Source organism: Ambystoma mexicanum, chromosome 4q (genome assembly GCF_040938575.1).
Source record: "Ambystoma mexicanum isolate Mex_15411 chromosome 4q, UKY_AmexF1_1, whole genome shotgun sequence".
Lineage (NCBI taxonomy): Eukaryota > Metazoa > Chordata > Amphibia > Caudata > Ambystomatidae > Ambystoma > Ambystoma mexicanum.
The window spans coordinates 1019005807-1019028314 of NC_090928.1; the positions used below are offsets into that span (position 1 = coordinate 1019005807).

Sequence of the window (22508 nt, forward strand, 5' to 3'; positions counted from 1 at the left end):
TTTCTTGTATGTTCTAAGAAACTGCTTAAAGTTACCAAGTACTCCCAGCCTGACAACAGATAATATTTGAACAGTATGTGAAACTCTGAAAGATACCAATGTGTGAGAAGTGGAGTTACTGGTAAGTAACTTATTCCAAACCTTGTGATGGGTTTTCCCTCAGGGTCTCTTTTCAATTGTTTGTATTGCTCTGGTTTCTCTCTTAACTGAGCTTTTCATGTTGTTTTGTGATGGTCACATATGTTGAACCTGACACCGAGTTGCACACCCATATCTCATAAACACCATTCCATACCTTAAGCACCTTTTATTATTTTGTTTCCTTGCTCGGTGTAGACATTTTCTAGCAGCTTTCTGATTGGATTTATCCTATCAAGTGACACCCTTTAAGACATCAGTTGGCTCAGTTTTATGTGTGAAAGAACAGCCAACACTGCAGTCTGATGAAACATTAGATCCACACGAGAGGAATCCGTTGTGTGCTAGGCGACTGCCACCCAAGTTAGTGTTCCAAACCGAAGGGGATAGGATGGCCTCTAACACGGGTAAATATCACCTAGCACACAATAGAGCCCACTTGTAAGGGCGCTAATACTAATAGAGCTTGCAGATGGGGATAACAAGGGAAACTTCACCTTGGTCTGCCTGTCCCAGAGCTTGTCCATATCTCCATGCCAAGTATACAGACATCACAAAAGGGAAGCTTTAATGCATTCTTTACAGGTGGGTAGCGCCTCCATTCAGAACTTGCTGATTGGCTAGTGAGCTGGAAACAGTGACAAGAGCAAAGGCGAAACATGGACATAGGCTTCTATCAGTGGTTAGAACCTGCATTACACACTTTATGATTGTCTAAAGAGAAGAAAACTTGCTCAATAACATTTTGCATTTCTTGTTTACCTATGATTTTGGTTTCGCCACTGACCGGCTGCCTTGAGAACATCATGCCCTTTTATAGAAAAGACATTTATTATAGTCGGTACATAATTTGAGCAACTGCATGTACAAAGGACGATATTTCCGTACTGGTGATCTCAAGGCTAAACACTTTCATCTGTCAGATTTTTGAGCCACAAATAAAGCAGATTTACAATTAGGAGAACCTTGTTTATAGTATGTGACGCATAAGGCGCAGGCGCGTGCCCTTAGGTCTAGTCTGTTTAATTGTGTATTAAATGTGAGCATTTGATAATAAGAGAAAGCCAGCCTGAATGTGTAACCTGTGAGTATTCCTCATTCCCCCATCTATCTCTAACATGTTATCAGCCCACATGTTATTTGTAACTCGGTATCAGATGGAATTGCTTCTATTAATTATTTCGGAAGTGAAAACTTGCCACACTTTCCAGCCTCTGAGTGTCCTCTGTCATCAATAATGTGTCAAAAAGGAGCCCAATAAAACACTTACCTTATCCTGTACCTGTCAGGGTCCCTTCCGTGATACCGCTGAAGTATTGCAGCAACGCTACAAGCCTCTGGAGCCAACCTTGCGGGTGGCGACATCCATCAATTGTGAAGCGGAGGCCAGAGAGCAGTTCAAGAGGGAGGAGTGGGCGAGATGTATACAAGACAAAGAGTAAGTTGCGCTGCTTCTTTGTGTCTGTTTTTCCGTTGTATTTCTTTTTCCGATTACTTCTAGCACTCCATGCTAAGTTGTGCTGGCAGCGTATTGCGTTTACATTTTACAATATCTACAAATTGGGCACACAGGCTTTATATGACAATTAACACTCTGAGTGGGTCCATCAGCCAATCAGGCGGCTCTGATTGCAGGTTTTACCATCTGGTGAAAACTCACTTTTGGCGCAAGAAGAAAGCTGCTCGCATCTGTCCCCGACTATCTCCTGCCGAGCTGCCCTCCACCCCCAGTCCTCACCCTGTATGAAACCCCCCGCTTACACCCTAACAGCCCCTTCCGTATTTGCTGCTGCTGCTGCCTCCCAGGCACCCCAGCTCTTCCTCCCCACACAGCACCGTCATCCACCATGTAAATGGAACAGGGGCTCCCTACCTTCGCTTCCGTGGAGGACGTTTCAGATGTAATTTTTTGTTTGGAAACACGTGTCACACATTTACTGCAGCCTGTATTTCTGAACAAAAGAAATGCTCCCTTCGGAGGGCCATAAAATGTGGTAATGATCTGAAGATCATGTTGAGGGCGTTTGTTTTTCCTAAGGCTCTTAACTTGGCCAACTTGCTAATACCACATGGTACGGCCTAGCAGTCATAGGTACTATTATTCCAGTATCTGCACTCATGTCTGTAAGTGACATACAGGCTCAAGTGAAATCATTATTTGTCGAAGAATTTTAGCTCAACCCACTACCCCCTCCATTTACTCTATTCCAAAACACTACTGCCCACCAATACATGTCAATTCCATTCCATATAATCCACAACACTCTTATTTGTTTGTTTGATTTTTTTGTATGCGAAGGTAGGTTGAGCGTGAAATAAACTTTGATAAACCTGTGTCATTCAGGGTGAACAAAGATACCTGCAATGGTCCCCTGAACTGTCTCAGATATCCACGACAATTCCCAGTTATAGGACCTGCACAAATATAAGAAACTAGCAAGAATGATTTGATAACGTTATTGTTCACCTTCTTAGGGTTTACAGCAGGGGTGTTGCTAGGTCTGGAAAAGATCCATGGCTACACTAATGTCAGGACTGTTGGGACTGGGGGCTAGATAGCCTTTTGGTTGCAGCCGCTGAGCTTCTATCCGAGGCTACAACCAAAAGACCCTAGGCTATAGCCCGCTCAGCCCCCATCACCCCTCGCAACGCCTCTGGTTTACCGACAAAAGAGTATGCATTTTTTTAATTCACTTTTATTACAATCGTTACAAGCTTTTGGCAGTAGAAATCAGTTTGATTTGAACGCACTTCCTTCTCTTGTACACATAAATTAATTATCTTTCATGTAACCACCGCTTGTCATTTTCAGGTTCACGTCTAAATTCCCTAGAGTGCAAACTATGAATCACACACTGTATAACTTCTAGTTGATCTCCGTATGTGTGAAAACCTTCCATGACCCATCAAGTTCAGTTTTTGAACCATCAATTATTTGACTCACTTAACATTTTTGAAAGGACTGTGGGCTTGCTGTTCTGAATGCTTAATTTTAAGGTCTGGCTAGAGTGCGTTTTAGGAGTGATATCCTGAAGGGTACCTGGCATCAATCAGTTGCTCCATAACGCATAGAATTCCTCTCCGCCACATATTGGACCTTCTTGTGGCATTGTCCATCCCAGTGGCTGACAAATAATTCCAAAAGGCTGCTTAAAAACACTATGCAGAGGCCACCAGGGGGCGCAGGCAAGATGGCTGCCTGAACTATTGGCTCCCCATATGGCCTTGGGATAATAGTGGAGCAATACTAGAAAAAGGAACATTATCCTCTCCAAAACCAAAGAAACAGCGGCTGGAACTCCTAAGGACCCCAGCGACACCCTCCCGAGACTCGGAGGTGCACCAGAGCCAGAGATATCAAGCTTGGAGCATCCACGCTCCCCCTCCCCCTCCAGGCCGGCGTTCGAGCAGATTGAGGTCACGGAGCTACGCTCCACCTCACGGCGGGAGATCCCTGTGCTGCAGCCGGCAGGCTGATTCTCTGCTCGGTGGAGCTGCCGGCAGTATCTGCGGGGGACTGGTAGATCCCTTGAAGACCCGGACTGCGTTCTCCGCATCCCCCGTCGCCCGTCCACCTCCTGCAGCTGGTGCGGCGCGGGGAGCGGAGAATACATGGCCGAGCAGCAAGCAGATCCAGGCTGCTCGGGGCCACGCAGGAGTTGTTGTGCCCCCCCCGGACCCCTCCACCGGTGATTACCTCCGTCGGCCCGGGCTGTTGCGGGGTAGTGTCTGGGCCCCCCTTCTTTTCCAGCCCCCGGCCTGAGAACCCAGCGGCACAGAACTCCCCCAGGGAGTCATCCCAGGCCACTAGGAAAGTGCTGAGGCCTCCAATTGCCTCGACACAGGCCCGGGCCGATGCGGGAGCACGCCTGGGCCCCCTCTGAGCCACTGAAGATCCCCCACGGGACACACCACCGGGTGAAACGTGGAGTTCCTCGAACCACCATAAGGACAACTGCCTATACACAAGCCTGGGCCATCGCGGGAGCGCACCCGGGGCCCCCTCATCTACCACAGCCCCCGTGGGGCTAATCATCTAGAGGCTGTTACCAGGGGAAACCTCACAAGGAGATAAAAACTGGCGAAATCAGTCCCCTTCAGTGGCAGTTGGGGCACTATACCTCTGTGACCAGGCCCCGCGCGGATCTGACCCACCATCCCCCCTGGAACACAATCCCAGTCTATCACACGGCTCGTCATTATCAAGTTAAGGCTCGGAGTGCTGCCACCCTGGTATCTCTGCTGAGGACCCCTCCAGACCCCACAGTGCTCAACTGTAAGTACAATCAACCAACAGGGGTAGGGGGCCTCGTCCAGTCCTCCTCCTGTCACCCCTCTCTCTGTATACTTGGGGGTCCACCAAGGGGCACGTGCCAAAACAAAAAGGGACCTCTGGTACAGCACTAAGAGACATAATTGGATGCCCCCGTGGATCTCTAACTAGACCAGCACTTCAGACACTAGAGTGCCCCCGGGCATAGAGGTGGGCTTAAAGACAAGAAGGAGCGAGACGCAGCGGCTCCCCGGGGCTGGGCTCTGAGACACACGGGAACCCCCCCACAAGTGAAACAAGTCACAAGGACTTATCCCCTACACAGTACTACACAAGAGCAGAGCCAGAGGGTGAGGAATAAGCTTTCACTCCCGAAAGAAATCACCAGGGACACCAGGAAATCATAGAGATCCGAGGGCAGGAACACCTTATGAGTTGGAAAGAAACCCTAGCAAAATATCAATTCACCCCTGGGGATCCAATGATGGAGACTGGCGCCTCATCCACACCGGCCCCAAACATGAACAGTATGCAGAACAACATCTAGACGATCCTAGATGAAATCAGGGGTATGAGAACAGACATGGGTGCCAAGTTGGCCGACCTCACCGCCAAAGTCTCTACACTTGAGGACCGAATGGAAGGGGTGGAGAACAACCAGGCATCCACAGACATACTTGAAACACAGATGGAGGCACGGTTCAGGGAGATGCAGAGACGGGAGGACAAGCTTTTCCTCAAGGTGGATGACATGGAAAACCGTGAACGGAGAAGTAACCTGCGGGTCTTTGGCCTGGCGGAGGTGGAGGGCGAGACCCAGGCAGGTCTGGAGAACAAGGTGCAGGAGATCGTCAGAATTGTCCTAGGGTCCTACTCTGGGTAAACTGTCCTAATCGATAGGGTCCATAGAGCTGGTGGAGGAGGCAGAGGCCCATGATCGGTTTTGGCACAATTCCACTACTACAGAGACAATGCAAGGATATTGGAGAGAGCGAGGACTTTAAGAGACATACAATACGATAATTCCAGGGTGGCAATCTACCAGGACCTATCTGCACTCGCGCTGCAAATGCAGAATAAATGTGGGGCAATCACCAGATGGCTACAAGAAAGGTTAGTCAAATACCGCTGGGGACATCCATTTTATCTGGCGTTCGAATGGCAAGGTGAGAAACATCAGCTCGTGACGGTGGAAGATATTCAAAGAGCTATCGAGGAGCTGATTGGAGATCCCTCGGGACCATCGGGTTCACAGACTGGGACAGACAGAGAGCCAGGCCGGACTCCGCGGGGTCCTGATCTAAGCCAGGGAAAACATAAAGTGAAAGGCACCCGGAAATTCCAGAAGACTAGACATCCCCCGATGGGCCGCGGCAGACCTACTTGATCGTCAAGGGAAGGTGGGTTATTGAAAAAGAGAAAAAGTTGATGTTACTTTTCTTAATATGGTTGCTCACACGGCTCACAGGAACCCCCCGGTGTGGGGGGCAAATGCATGTCACCTTGGGATGTTGCCACTGTTGTCAAAGTTTAGGTTTAACTGACACAGCAGAAAAGTTTGAGTCCCATTTTACAAAGGGTTGGATGGGCGTTGGTCTTTCCGGAGGTACCTTGTGTTTGACCTCTGATACTGGGGAACTCCTCTCCGCCTCACATTGAAAGTTCATGCACAATAGGTCCCGTGATCTTGGAGATGCAATACAAGTTGTTGGGGAGGAGGTAGGGAGAGTCGGAGGGGAGGTCCCTTACCGGGATCTGAATCTCAATTGAGTCTGGGATTTGTTCCTTAGCGAAAAGATGGAGGGTATGTTCTGTACCACTTAATCTCCCGGGGCCCGGGCAGCAGCCCTAGTGGTTTGTTTACTAATCCTGATGTTTGTCGGGCTACGGAAACGAACGCCTTGTAAAACGGGTAAGGGAGACGGGGAACAAGGGAAGGGAGGGGGGGGGACAAGGGTGCTGGGGACACCATACCATGGAATCGGGACTTAAACATGCGGTCCATATGGAGGGTACTCATTGAAACTTCACGGGGCCTGGGTAGCGATGACCATGGTTGAAGGACAGATTGGTACGCTCAACGTCAAGGGCCTTAATTCACAAAACAAGCGATCCCTTACAAGTAACATGTTCTGCAAACAAAAATTGCTAAACCTCTTCCTACAAGAAACACATTATAGGAGGGGAGCAGAATCGGCAATAAAGGGAAGGGAGATAGGCAGTAACTTCTGGGCATCACATAAATCCTCAAAAAAGGAGGGAGTAGGCATTCTCCTTGGTAAATCATTACACCTTACCGACGTTGAGATGAAACGGGGCTTCGGGGGCAGATTTCTGGGGATCAAAGAACTATCCCAGGGCACACGTGTTACTTTGGCCACTTTGTATGCACCAAACGCCGGCCAAATCAAGTTTATTCGTAAAGTCCTCAAAGTCATGGACGAATGGGCGGAGGGAGCTATGATCTTGGGTGGGGATTTCAATCTCATTCAGGACCCCCAATTAGACTGGTGGTCCGCCAGAGGGCCGGGGCCGAAAGCTCCCACTAAGGATAACCTAGCCATGAGGGACCTACTACAGGAATATTACTGGGTAGATGTGTGGCGAAAATCCTGGGGAACCCCTGGGGGTTAAACGTTCTTCTCCCCTCCTCATCAAACATACACCAGGATTGACTTATTACTGACATCGGAAGAGGGAGGTGGGGAGGTTGGTAATCCTATGGTTGAATCAGTAACCTGGTCGGATCATGAGCCTCTCATTATGGAATGGCGACTACAAGTCTCCCCGAAATCGTATAGGTGGCACTGCAACGACACCCTCATGAGGGAGCAGGTGTTCAGGGAATTCTTACGGAAAGAAGTAGAAGCCTTCTTTATAACAAACGACAAAGGGGGGGTCCCAATGGCTACAGTTTGGGAGGCCTCAAAGGCCACCTTCAGGGGTCTCCTTATTGCAGATGTCTCGAGTAAGAAGTGGGAAAGAGCACTAATAGAATCTAAACTCCGAGAGGACCTACGGGTCATGAGGGCACAGCTCACAAAAAGCAACGTGGACCGTGAAAACCTCCTTAGCGAAATGAGAGACAAGAGACGGGCCCTACATACGACCCTAATAGGTGAGGTGGTCAAAAGAATGAGATACACAAAGCAGCGATACTATGAGAATGGAGATAAGGTTGGAACACTTTTGGCACATAGGCTGAGAGGAATTAGGGCAGACAGGCGGATAGAGAAGGTCAGAGACGGGGCAGGAAATATCCAGACTACAACCAAACACATAGCCACATCCTTTGCAGATTTCTATAAAACACTTTATACCAGACAAGATGATGAATCATTAGAAGACATCTGTAGATATCTTAAGGATCATCCCCTGCCCAAGCTTACAGATTCGGAGAAGGAGGCTCTGGAAAGGGAAATAACAGAGGAGGAGGTAGAGGGGGCCATTAAAAGACTGAAAGTAGGAAAGACCCCCGGGGGTGATGGATATACAGCTGACTTTTACAAACAATACCAGTATTGATACAACCACTGGCCAAACTCTTTAACCAAATTAAAACCTCGGAAACCATTCCACCGACATTCCTGCAGGCCATGATCACGGTTATTCCCAAGCCTGGCAGGGACCCGGTGGAATGCGGCTCGTATAGGCACATCTCGCTCCTGAACACGGATGCGAAGATCTTTACCAGGATCCTAGCAACACACCTCGAGAAATGCCTCCCCAGACTGATCTACCCTGACCAAGTGGGTTTTGTAATGAATAGGCAAGGTGCTGACAGTATGCGCAAAACTTTGCATATACTGAGCTCAAAAGTGGTCAGAACGGAGGGTGCCCTTCTCCTGTCCTTAGGCGCAGATAAGGCGTTCGATAGGGTGAGCTGGGCCTTTATGGAGGGTGTCTTATCGTCCGTGGGGATGGGACCTAAGTGGCGTGGTTGGATATCGGCTCTCTACTCCCACCCCACAGCAAAAGTGGTAGTTAATGGGGACAAATCTGAAGCCCTCCCATTGGAAAGGGGTACAAGACAAGGGTGCCCACTATCCCCCCTCATATATGCCCTAGTGATGGAAGCCTGGGCCATAGCGATCAGGGGAAACAATGAGATTCAGGGCATTAAAATGGTGGACACCAACCATAAAATAACCCTATTTGCGGACGATGTATTACTAAATCTTTCTGACCCGTCCCAATTGGTTCCTGAGGTGCTGAATAACCTAGAACAATACGGGGCCTTGGCGGGCTACAAGGTAAATTTAGACAAATCAGTCGCATTCCCAGTAGGCCAACTCAGCGATGCAGAAAAGCAATACATCGGGGGTCTCCCGTTTTGCAAGCAACCGGAGGGATTTTGTCACCTGGGGATCCATATACCATCGGACCTAGCAGATCTTTTTAGGGTAAACTACCCTCCCCTCTGGTCGGCGATCAAACGGGACCTTGAGTGTTGGACAAAATCCGGCCTCTCGTGGATAGCATGTCTTAACTCTTTAAGATGGTGATCCTCCCTAAATTCCTGTATCTCTTTCAGATGCTTCCAACCCAGATACCAAAGCCATTCCTCTTAGAGATCAAGCAGACTCTCCTCTGTTACCTTTGGGCGGGAAAATCTCATAGAATCGCCTACAACACTTTGATACGGCCCAAAGACGAGGCTGGAGTCAATTTTCCAGACCTAGACACATACTACAAGGCATCGCAGCTGCGAATCCTAGTGGACCATTTGGCAAAGGGCCAGAAGATGCAGTGGGTGGGCTTGGACAACTTGCCCTTTTCCCCAGTCACACTGGACGAGTGGTTGTGGTTCCCCAAGGCAAGTATCCACAGAAGAATTTTGAAGCACCCAGTCCTGGGGGTATTATGGTCCATATGGAAAGAGGGGGGTTACCTTAGGTGGCTCACAACTTGGCCCTCACCTCTGAGCTGCATTTGGGCTCCCCCACTTTGGGAGGGGATCAATGAGCCACTGGCTTTCCAGCAATGGTACGAGGCGGGCCTTTGTAGAGCAGGACAACTTTGGAGGGATGGGGTGTTCATATCATTGGGGGATTTGAAGGATGCCCTGGGCCTACCCAACCTCTCTCCTTTTCGCTACCTGCAGCTCAGAGGTGCCCTTACCGAGAGCCGATGGGGTGATACTCTTAGGCAAGAGCTAACAGACTTCGAGATGTTTCTAATCAAAGGAACCAGAGGGGTGATATCACGACTCTATAGCTTCTTGCTGCTCTCCACCCCGCGGGATACCCCATCCTCCCAGGTACAATGGGAAAAAGATCTGGGCACACCCATTACCGAAAAGAGATGGCTCCAGATATGTAGACAGGCCAACCGCTCCATAGCCACGCCCCAATACCGCCATCAGGCCCTTAAGCTGATCCATAGATGGCCCTACCCCCCACAGAGGATAGCCAGGATGAAAAAGGGCTACGATCCACACTGCTGGAAATGTCACACCGAAATGGGGGACTATGTCCATATGTGGTGGAAGTGTCGGGTGGTACGAATTTACTGGAATGAGGTCCTGTCATGGATAAAGGAGGTGGATGGAATGGAAAGGACCTTATCCCCTTGGCTAGTGTTGTTCGGCATTGAGGTGGAGGGGGGCCCAAAGGTTAAACATGACCATATGCTGCATGTTATGTTGGTTGCAGCCAGATGTTGTTGGGCCCAAAAATGGAAATCACCCCAAACCCCTGGGGAGAGGGAATGGGTCTCAAAAGTACGGGCAATATACGATATGGAATTTTTGACTCACCTGATTGACGAATCCAAGTTTAATATTGAGGGCCTATGGCTTCCTTTCCTTGACAAGTATGGGAGACCAGCATCGAACGCGTGATACAACCTGGACTGCTTCCCAGGTTTGAACATTGTGGTTTGGTCACCCCCTCCTGATCATGAGGACGTTGCTCGGAGTTGGAGATGCGGCCTACAGGTATTGGCCCTGGCGTGATGAGCGACCCACACCCATTTCATGTCTGTCCTATGCCCGTGACACACTCTTGTTAGACAGCGAGATGGACCCTATTGTTAGTATCATCCTCCGAACCATGGTATGGGAGAGGGGGGGAGGGAATGGCTGGAACGGGGGAATAAGTTGTGTTTACATTTTTTCTTTCCTATGCAATGTTTACTTTGTTGGTTGTATTATTGCATCGCTTATGTTATAACCACAAAAATCTTAATAAAAACCGAATTTTCAAAAAGAAAACACTATGCTAAAAGATGTGCAGTGATGTACCCTCCTTTTATGGCATCCTTGATACTTTTAAAAATGTTTTTTTTAATATTTTCTAAACACTTTCGGATAAATATAAATATAAATTATAGCATTACTTTTGGTCCAGGAAAATTCTTATTTTCTTTTATAACTTGGAAAACAATATTTAGAGTCCTGCAGAGTATTTTTTCAATTTAATTGGAGGAAAAACAAAGAAAAAACAGGAGACATTCCACCTTGATTAATGACTGTAGTCTATTGGTCCATCCTACTCTTAACTTGTGCTCCATATGCTAGCTGTCAAATTAAAGTACTCACAGTCTGTGGGGTTTCAAGTGTGCCCTGCATTTCTTTCTTGTCTTGGTTAAGTGGTTGCTCTGTCACTGCAAGGACAAGATGGTGGTCTCACTGGTGGTTCCTTACACCTATTCAGGCTCAAGAGGCCTGCAGATCATGGTTCAGGCATCCATGTCTGAAGGAGCTGTGCCTGACCTTCTTTAGGTCTGCGTATTGTGAGACAGAGGAACCACTGTTCATTTGGCAGAGTCTTCAACAGTCTCAATAAGCGCTGCACTGGTAGATTTCCTGTTAAGTGGGCACCTCTTGGACTGGATTGCTCCCCGGTCTCCTCACCTTCATGCCTCTGTCCCCAATCATAGCCAAGGGATAAACAGAAAACCTGAGGTACATAAAGTTGATCAGTACCTGGCGAAGAACAATCAGATGGTTACAATCCAATTGGCCCTCTCCTGGTCATTGCGAAGGGCAAAAAGTGCTAATGGGAGGCAATACATCCAATTGTTGCACAATGTCATGGTTAGCTTTGCTAAACGTTCTTTAAGCAAGCTGTTTAATCTTTCGAAAATCCTGTTCGCTTGCAGCCGGTACACTGTGCACAGCGTGTGTTTTATTCCCAGGAGGTACTTTATTTCCCTAAAAAGGTCATTGGCGAAATGTTGCCCATTATCAGACCTTATCTCATCACACATACCCCCACCTAGAAAACACCTGCTGCACTAGGAAGTGTTTGGCTGACTTTGTGTCTATTTTAGCACAGAGCCCACTTAAATGTAACTTCAAAATGTACAGACAACGACAAGCATGTACCTATGAAAGATACGTCTGTCTTGCATATCAACATAGTCAATATGCAAGTGCCAGAAAGGCCCTTCCAGTTGTGTCAATACCCCCTTCACTTTTTTTAAAGTATGACTGGACAATAACTCCTCACACACCACAAAACTCCCCATGAACTCTGCCACTCGCTTGTTGTAAATTTGGAATCTACAACCCTTCATTTTTTCTGCTGCTACGTGTTCTATGCACACATGGGCAGGAAAGTGCAACTGTTCTAGTGTTACACTTAACATTTTTGGCATTACCAAGGTCACTGTGTTGTTTTGCCTCCATATCAAATTGGTGGGTGAGCGGCAGCAAACTATCTGTAACCACAAATTGCTTTCCTCCTGCAGGGCTTCTCCTTGCAGCTCTGTTATATTTACAATCGGTATTGTGTTAAAACATTCCCTCCTCTCTTTATCTTGACCCATCTTTCTTTCTGTCACCATTATTTGCATTCTTTCTTTTGCATCTGGTTATACTCTCATAGTTCCCTTCATGTAAATAGGGTGCTTCTGTGGCTGCTCTGTTGGCCACCTCATTCCCAAATGATATCAGGTCCTGCTCACCTGTGTGGGCGGAGCGTTTTATTATGGCTCCCTCCATTGGTAGTCTCAATGCTTCAGTTGCCCAAGCAACTCAGCATGTTGTACTCGGGACCCATCACTCCTCCTAACCCCCCTTCTCTCCCTTCGTGCTAATCCTGAATGTATTGTGGATGTCACGTAAGCTGAATCAGAAAATATGTCAGCTGCATGCCCTTGCATTATGTTCAATGCACTTATTGTGGTCACTAGCTCTGCTGCCTGTGCTGAATAATGTAATCGTAACCTCTGATGTGATGTTATTATATACTCCCCATTCTTGTAACACACTATCACAGCTTCTGCATGTCTCCCTCCTGTATTGGGGTCTATACTTGAAGACCTGTCAATGAAGACCATGTCTGTGCCTTCTATTTCTTCTTCCTTGATGCTTATGTTTCCTTCCATTCTTTCCATTTGTGCCACACAGTCGTGCATGTAATCTCCTTCCTGTACCGGTTCTACTATGAATGTTGGGTTTGTCAGTATTATTTCATACCCTGATGTCCTCTGTGTAGTCAGTGTTATCTTTTATTTTTCCTAAATGTCAAACAATGAATGCTCAACGTACAGTACCACTGGGCAACCCATTGTAATTGCTGCTGCCTTTTCTATTGCAAACACTTCAGCCACGAGCACTTGTTTGCAGGGGAAATGTCCCTGTATAATTAGGTCTAGAACACCATTATAGTAGGCCAATGGTTTGTGTCCATGTGGCTTCTTTTGTGTGAGGACTGCTGTCATCAATGAGCCATCTGAATAGGAGAACAAGTAAAACATCTCTTTATATTTAGGGGTGGCCAGCACTGGCGCATTGGCCAATGCTTCTTTTAGTTCTGTGAAGTTGTCATTCATTTCTGATGTCCACTTTTTTCCCTTTTTTCCTTCTGCAGCTCCTTAAAGGTCTGCAGTAAGGGTTTTGTAAAGGTGGAAAAATCAAAAATCCACACCCAGCAGTAATCGCATAACCGCAGTAACTTCTGTATCCCTTTCACTGTGTGTGGAAGTGCAGTCATGTTAATTGCCTCTACCCTCTCCTGTGTTATCTTGTGTCCTACAATGGATATTATTTGCCCCAAGTACACAACCTCCAGTATTTCCATATCCACCTTATACCCCTTGTCTAATAGTAGTGTCAAGAGATGCACTGAGTCGGCCCTACACTGTTCCTTGGTCTCACTGCACACCAACAAATCATCAACATATTGTGTCACTGTGCTCGACATTTGAAAGTTGCTTAGGTCAATTTGTACCACTCTGTTAAAAATGCTGGATGCTTCGCAGTACCCCTGGTGGAGCCTGGTTTGTTCACACCGGGTTCTTCGATACATAAAGGCTGTAAAATATCTAGAGTGTGGGTGTAGTGGGATTGAAAAGGAGGTATTCTTTACGTCTATGACCGTAAAGTACTTTGTCTTTGCTGGAATGTTCCACAGTATTGTAGCAGGGTTTGGTACCAGGGGAAACTCTGCTTCCACTACATCGTTAAGAGGGCATACATCTTGTATACATCTTCACAACCCACCCTTTGATTTCTTTAACAGATATATAGCCATGTTGCATGGCGATGTGAATGTCTGTATGATGCTCTGCCACAGTGCATGTAGGGTTGAGTATATCCCCTTATCTTCTTCTCTGGACAATGGTTATTGTTTTGCTCGGGACAGTAGCGGCCCTTCTTTTAACTTAATCTTTAGTGCCCTTACCCCTTTTAGTACTCCTACATCATGGGGCCCTTTTGTCCATAGTCTCTCTGGAACCCTTTTGAGATCTTCGTCTGTGTGTCTGCTCTCACTCTTCACAAGTTGTGAGTATTGGCACCAGCTTTTCTACTACCTTTACTGTGCAGGGTATTTGTAGCTGGAATACCATCTCTCCCTCCTCCTCCCCATTGGAGAACACTTTTTCATCCATTAATCTTGTTACTGTCACTGTTGGGTCAATGCAGAACACTGTACACCATTCCATGCTGTCATTGTCTGTCCCACACAGAATCACTGTGTCTTTGCGTATCACTACCTCCTCAAGCTTTTGCACTACTGTGATGCCTTTTGTGTCTTCTTTCTGGCACTGCGGTCAGAAAAAAGTTTGGTCACCAATCGGAAAACACCTTCCCTTGTATCCCTGAGACCCATCTCAGCAATATCTTGACCCCATAGAAAAACATGTAAGGGTACATGGGTTGGCCTTGTAGTGTGCTCTGAGCATGAGCTGCTAAAAGGAGCGCAGCCACTCATGTGTAATCGATGCCTGATGTTGAGCACACCATCCCCTTTTCCGTGAATGATATTGTGGAGTTTAGTTTGCTTAGCCAGTCTCTCCCTAGTATATTGATTGAGGTGTTTTGGAATACAACAGGGGTGCTAAAATGTTCTGTGTGCCTGTTGTTAGTGGTCTTTTTTTATTGGAACCGTCACTACTGCCCCAGGGAAGCCCTGCATATCCATCACTTTGTTTGATAGCGGGAATCCCCCCTCCTTTATACAAGATTTGGTGGCTCCTGTATCTATGAAGAATACAAACTCTTTAGGTCCTATTTTCAGTGCTACCTCAAGTTCCTCTTTGGGGCTGTCAGTTACTGCTAGGACTGGGCACACTCAAGCTTTCTGTAGGCTCCTCTGTTGTTGTGGGTTACCCTGTGGGAAATGGAAAGGATTTCCTACGTACTCAAAACTATCTGAAGACGCCTGTATTTGCCTGGACACTGCTGGCCCCGCCCTTAAACACCAGAAGTATTTAAAAACTGCTTCCTGCGTGCATTTGCGTGCGCGCATTAAGTACGCGCTATAAGTAGCACTGTTTGCTGGCCAGTCTTGCTGGCCTACATGCTCAAAACTATCTGAAGACGCCTGGATAGCCTGACTTTGCCTGGAGACTGCTGGCCCCGCCCTTAAACACCAGAAGTATTTAAAAACTGCTTCCTGCGTGCATTTGCGTGCGCGCATTAAGTACGCGCTATAAGTAGCGCTGTTTGCTGGCCTGTCTCGCTGCCCTGCGTGCTCAAAACTATCTGTAGACGCCTGGATTGCCTGACTTTGCCTGGACACTGGTATATATTAATATATAACTACTATTGACATTTAGCATTTTACTATAAGTACATATTACTTATATAGTCTCTCTTCTATTTACTTTAGGTGGCCCCGCCCCCTAAACACCGGAAGTGTTTAAAAACTGCTTCCTGCGCGCCTTTGCGCGCACGCATTAAGTACGCGCTATAAGTAGCGCTGTTTGCTGTTAGCTGGTAGCTCATAGCTAGTTGCCCTAAACTATCTAACATCAGGTAAAAGGGGAGAAAATAATATATATTGTTTGCCTGTCTATATCTCTAATTCTTCTCTTGCCATTGTCCTAGCCATTTCTTACATGCTCACATAATTAATTAATGCACCTGCAAGTCTAATTGTTAGAGCGACTTCTATTACTAATTAAATAGCACTAATTATTTGTATTAATCCTCTGCACAAAAATTAACTGCGCTGCCCCCTTGCAAAAGCAAATATGGCAAGTGGACTGCAAAGCGCAAAAGATAATCTGTCTACTCCTCTCCCGCTCTCTTCAACAAGCATTGACTCCTTAATATGTCATGGGAAAACTTCATATATTGAGCCGGTTCCTTCAGAAGCTCATGTGTCGAATTCTCTTAAAGAAGAAACGCCTTCACTCAATCACGTCTCTCATGCTGCTCAAATTCATGCTCAAGGAAGTCTTCAAATCCCTATTCTCATTCCAGCATTAATACTTTCGGAGCCTCCTGGTTCTACTTTTTCCATCATTCCTGAAGTACGTAAAGCCATCAATGACTTCAAAAGCTGCTCGGAATCACCTTTGGCCCTTGAAAGCGATAAAAGGCAATTCGACCTAACTATGGAGAAAATGGAAGTGCTAGACCAAGCTGTGTGTCGCTCCATTGGCACGCTGACTCCCGTAGTATTTAACTCCGTAAAGAAGGGCATGTCTTTTCAAACACATCAGTCCAAGCACTCCAAATATCTCTTGGACGCGAGTATCGAAGTTGTCGATGATATAAATAAAGAGCCTCCTCCGTCTCAAATCACCTACTCCCCAGAACCAGAGGAAATGCACGCCAAAACCTCTCAGCCACCAACATCCACTGATTTGAGTCAAATGGAAGATTCCCCTAGAACCCTCCCGGTGATCATTCAAATCCAAGATCTCCTCAACAAAGGCCACGATCTGACCCATCTAGAATTGAAGGAGACCAAAGCAATGCTCTCAGGCATGTCCTCAAAAATGGACTGCATTGAAGGGTTCATTATGGCAGCTGAAACACTAAAAAATCTTAAAGAAGAACTAAGTTTAAATCAGCGAGCTTCCAAAAATAATAACATCCAATGCTGCCTTGAAACAACTTTAATGTCTCTTCCAATTCCTCCAGAGGCACTATTGAATCCTCCTATGTGCAAATGAGCTAAAAGACCTAAAAACAGCAATTGAAAAAACGAATACCATCATAGCGCTATATGTTCCAAAACCCATTCAGTCTAATGACTGCCCTGATAGCCCAACTGAATTGCTTAAAGCACTTGAACAAATGAAACCAGAATCTAATGAACACCTACCAATTGAAGAAAACACTGGTTTCATGTCTCGAAGAGCAAAAAAACTCAACCAAAGAACTGTTAAAAGGTACGCTAAAAGGTGTAAGGACGAACGGCTAAAAGGGCCTAATCACCAAAGTGACTCAATCAAACCACCAACATCTACTGCCATTGAAATAACATCTGACGAAGATCACATTGACCTTCAACAACTTTCAAAAGAAAGCCAAGAAGCCTTAATTCCATCGACAAATCCCAACCCCAAATACCTCAAAAAGCAATGAACATGAAAAAAACAAATAAGCCGATTGGCAAGTCAAATTCTGTTAAAGTTATCGAATCAGTTGAATCTGATACTAAACAAACAGAAATAGATCAGTCTGAGCTCACTAACACAACAACAATCATCAAACTGGAAAACAAAAAAGCCAATGTGAAGGTAAAAACCTTGCCATTGCTCCAAAAGTCTCCTAATAAGCAGTCATCGGCACAATTGATGGGAACCAAAACAAACCTAGGTAATTACTTTCCAACATGTGGCAGAAGCCGTACCACCCGACATGATGACACATCGCTCCTGGAACCTTCCACCACAATAATGGAAAAAACTTACAGTGAAGCTTGTATACATGAACCAAATTGCTCATCAATCACTGCTAAAAAAATGGATTCCCTTAGTACAACTTGTCCAATGATGGTTTTAATGGACAGGGCAAGGAAAGAACCCTAACAGCATTGCCTCCCTCAAAAGTAACCTCTCTGCAAGCAAGGAATCAGGAGCTGATCAGCACCAATGCATTATCCCCCCTTGACAACAATCGCATATCTGTACACGGTCTTGCTAGATGTGCACATCTATTCCGGAAGCACAGAACACCTCAGTGTTAAATTATCATGACATTTTAGAAATCTTGCGAAAAGAACTTCGTGAGGGACTTACGAAAGCAGTCTTGGACACTAATCCCCTAATCCCAATTTCTTCTTGCCCTGAAAATCGAGTTTTCTCCAACACAAATATCTCCGATTTTCAAACAACATCTTTGGATCAACCCTCTGACAAGACTCAAGAAACTAACACGGAAAAGCACCACCTATTAGGATTTGAAGGAAATCGTGAACTTCTAGGGAAAAATTGTGTTAATCGAGCATTCCTCTTAATACTCTTTTCTCGAATTCCTCAATTGCGAATGTTAAAATCAGAGGATACCTTTTCTCGAATTCCTCAATTGCGAATGTTCAAATCAGAGGATATCCTCAGAGTATCATTATCAATAGAAAACAAATACCACGCTTTGGTTTATTTGACCTCCGAAGCTGCCATGAAATACTTATGGTTCAATAGGGAAGGAATTAAAGAGGAAGGCCTTTCCTTAAGTTCTATTGAAAATGAACAGGAGGCAAAGAACTTTATTCAGTACAAATGTCTGCAGGATGCTACTTTACAAACGCAATCTACTTCACTACCGAACTCCAATGATGATGAAAATGGAGCTATTAATGAATTATTGAACAGAGTGGGTATATCCCAAGGCCTACCTTGGCTAGCTCCAATGCTCCATTCTATCTTAAAATCCAAGGAATCAGCCTCTACATCGTAGCCGACCACAAAAACCTACCTAACCTTCCAATCTTGGAATTCATGTGGCCATCTCAATCTTATGAAATGGCACTCAATGATAGATCCACACAAAAGCGCCCTGCATTACTGATGATACAAGAAACCATGAAAACCACCTCTTTTACATTGCCTGATTATACCACCCGCTCCATACAAGCCACACGATCCTCTGTTGGCCGACCATCTGGAGGCGTTCTGATGGCAGTAGACAATGCCCTAATGTTCAGTTAAAAAATTGTCTGGAAAGCAAACAACTTGATAGCGATACTACTAAATACAAACATCCATAAATATCGCCAACTCATCGTAATTACGATTTATTGGAACCCTGCGCTCACTTCAATTGAAGAGATGATCGATACAGTCGAGAATTTTCTAGAATTTACAAACCTGAATACCAAAACATCAAAATAATATTAGGCGAAGACTTCAATTGTGACTGCAGGACAAATGAGGAGCTAAGAGGCTCCAAAATCAATCCATTATCCAAGCGAAGAGGCACGACATGGAGGAGTTTTTTAAGGCATTGGGACTTAAATATTATTACACCTAATCAAAAGTCAACTTGGTCTACATGATCAAGAGAAGCAAAGTCATCAATGATTGATTTTATATTTGCCACTCATAACCTGCTCCTAGCATCATCCCCGTTAATAATCAATCAGATGACCTACGGAGATCATGCACAAATATTGGGCAAGGTGAAACTCAACTGCCCTTTACTGGCAGTTGGCTATTCCACAGTTCTGGCAGAAATCGATCGTCCACAAATTTCTCTCAGATGGAGTGAAGGCTTATGCAAACAATTTGTCCAATACGTAACGCTGGCCATTGCCAATTGCAGGATCACTGAAGCAATCTACACTAGCGAAATGGAGAAAATATATGGCAAACTCATCCACTCTGCGTTGGTGCACTTTAGTAAAAAAAAATGCCTATTTCTAAGCACACACACTCATTTGACCCTGTGTGCAAATCACGGAAATGAAAAAAAAATAAAGCCCTTAGACATCTGAAAAAAATTCAATTATCTTGCGAGATGCATCTAATACAGCAGAATCAAATTTTGGCTACATACAAACAAAACTTAAAAAATACAAGAATACTAAGACACAATGAAGCTAACTGCAAACTCATCAGAGCTATAACAGAACATGACACACAAACTATTTGGCGAACAATTAAGAGTAACCAGAATCAAGTATTGTCCTCAACGCCTAACTCTATATCAGAATCCACTTGGACCACCTATATCACACACCAATTTCGGATTCCTCACAAATTCCTGAATATTCCTCCCGGTTCCCTATCATATCAGGACCTTCCGCGTCTTAAATTGGACAACTAAAGATATCAAGTGGGCCATTTCTAAACTCAACTACTCTAAATCAGCTGGTCCAGATGGCTTTCCGCCCTGCCTGTACAAAGCAGATCCGGCCCTATGGTACACGATCTTAAAAACGAAATTTCAGGCCATTTTCAATCTGGGTGCTATCCCTGCTACCTGGCTATCGGCTAATATTATACCGACTTAAAAAAAAGGCGACCCCTCCTTGCCTATCGCCTTAATTGATACTGAGGCAAAACATTTTACAACTCTCCGGCTCTACGACCTGGAAAAATAGATCGAAAATAATGCACTATGTTCAAAATATCAAACCGGGTTCAGGAAAAGGATGAGTACCTTGCTCAATGCTATGATAATGGCACTTATCATTGCAGGAGCAAAAAAAACATCTGCAAATCCAGTCTACATTGCTCTTATTGATATGTCCTAAGCCTTCAAGAATGTAGCACGGAATCAACTATGGATCAAATTTATTGAAATGGGAATTCCGCAAGTGCTAATATACTGGTTTATGGCATTGCATACCAGCACCTCCTTCAAAATTAAAATCACATCTGAAGGTCGAACAACAAAACCGATTAGTACAGGAGTTGGGTTGAAACAAGGCTGCAATCTAGCTGCTACTTTTTTTTATCTGTACCTTGCGGACCCTGATAAAGGCTGGGACAAAAAAAAACTTGTTCTCTGTAAAAATTGGCTTAATTCAATTAAAATGGATCGCCTTTGCGGATGATATTCTTATTCGATCCCACTCCTGCAAGCCTTCAACTCAAACTCGGATTATTCGAATAGTTTGCAACGGCACATAACTTAACCCCCAACCCTGCTAAAACAGCAGTTATGAAATTTGGAGTTTGGAAAAAAACTGGCAAACTGCAATGGCACATCATGGGAACTATCATCCCCTGCATCTCATGTACGATCTATCTAGGATATCACCTATCGGAGCAAAATTCCATCAGAATGTGGACGGACCTACTAAAAAATAAGATCAGACCGCTCACATCACAGCTAAAACTAATTCACGCGCAATACTCTAAGTTTTCTCTAACTCCCGTCATTGAGTTCCTAACACTAAAAATTGAAAGTGTTATTTTATATTCGCTGGATATTTGTCTAGGTGAAATGGGCCCGATACTAGATCAATTGCAGGGTACATCTCTGAAAAGTGCCATGTGTCTTCCAATGTCTCTGCCCAATGCTGTCCTAAGACATGAGCTAGGTCTAATAGCACTATCCACTCGTTGGAAATGGCGATTCCTCACAAATTTTGCAAAAATAATTTATCCTCGGATGAATTCCTTATTTGGCGACTTGAGGGAAACTATTGAATCAATGCCCACGATTTCCTTGGCTCAATACCAGGCCAAAATACAGGCCATTTTGATTGAGGCTCATATTACGGTGGATGATGTCTACATTAGACCTGCTTATGCAAAAAAAAAATATTCAAACTCGATTGGTGTACAACGATTGAACAAATAGGCAAATACAAACTGTACAAGGAATATTATCTATTTACAAAAAAGCGTATACCTAGATACGATCATATAATTTTAATTCCCTGTAATCACAAGCAAAAAGCTTACCTATGGTTCAAATTTAATCTGTACTACACCAAAGAAAGGATTTCGAATAAGGCCAGGTCCGACACGAAATCTGAAAGTAAGCACTGTAGATTTCCCTTATGCACTGCACCCATTGAAACACTCAAGCATCTAATTTTACCTTGTCCACACTTTAAACACACAAGAACTGTTCTACTCATGGAATTTGTGAATGTCCACTACAACGACTGCTTACCATTCCTATTGGTTAGAATGATGCAAGGTACTTATAAGCCTCTTATTTATGCTTTAATGAGGTTCTGTAAATTGATAGAAAAGGAACTAAGCACTTATGTTAATGTTAGTGCCTGCAATTCTGTTTAACGTATTATCATGTCAATTTCCAATACTGTTGAACTGATATATCATGACTGCTTCTTATTTTAATTTGAGTATGTTTCCTGGGATACGTTATGAACCTGTGTTTCAACAAATTTATCAATGTAAGAAACCATGTACCACGCTCCCAAATTCATACTATTCTTTATGATATTCTTTTCCATGCATATTTTTTTCATCCATAAACAATTGGTATGAATTGCAAAATTCTATTTTTGACAAATAAGTGTTTTTAAGAAGCTTTTAATGAGTTTTATGTAATGTTGTTCTTATCCATTTTTTGATACGATATATACTGTAATGATTATGTGATATTATGTTTTTGTAAAGGTTCTGTTATGTTATAATGGAATCAAGAACAAATAAAAAATGTTTTAAAAAAAAAAGGATTTCCTCTGACAACGCTGACCCCGGTGTAGTGGGGTACCACATTCTGTCCTAACACTACGGTACTTCTTGCAGCTGGAGTTTGTGTTTGCATCATGCTTGGCAGTGCCAGTCCACCATCCATTGGACCCCATTGGGCCGGCTGCAGCACCTGGGGCAGTTGGGCTTAGTGGGGCTTTATCTGCTGCCACTGCTGTTGTGCTGTGACAAACCCTTGCTCTTGCACCATTAGAAATAATTGTGCCGGAGCTTGTTGTCCAAAAGGACATGTTCCTGCAAAGTGCTCCATTTTCCCTCATAAAAAGCATTG

At 44.9% G+C, this 22508-nt stretch overlaps 1 protein-coding gene across 1 annotated transcript in view; it reads left to right on the top strand.

The window, feature by feature from the left end:
- The window catches only part of SPATA17 (spermatogenesis associated 17), a 1004194-nt gene that overhangs the window by 712759 nt on the left and 268927 nt on the right, over nt 1-22508 (top strand). Inside the window, exon 8 of the mRNA XM_069608580.1 lies at nt 1428-1576. Coding sequence (XP_069464681.1) covers nt 1428-1576 — 149 coding nt within the window. The remainder of the gene's footprint in view (nt 1-1427; nt 1577-22508) is intronic.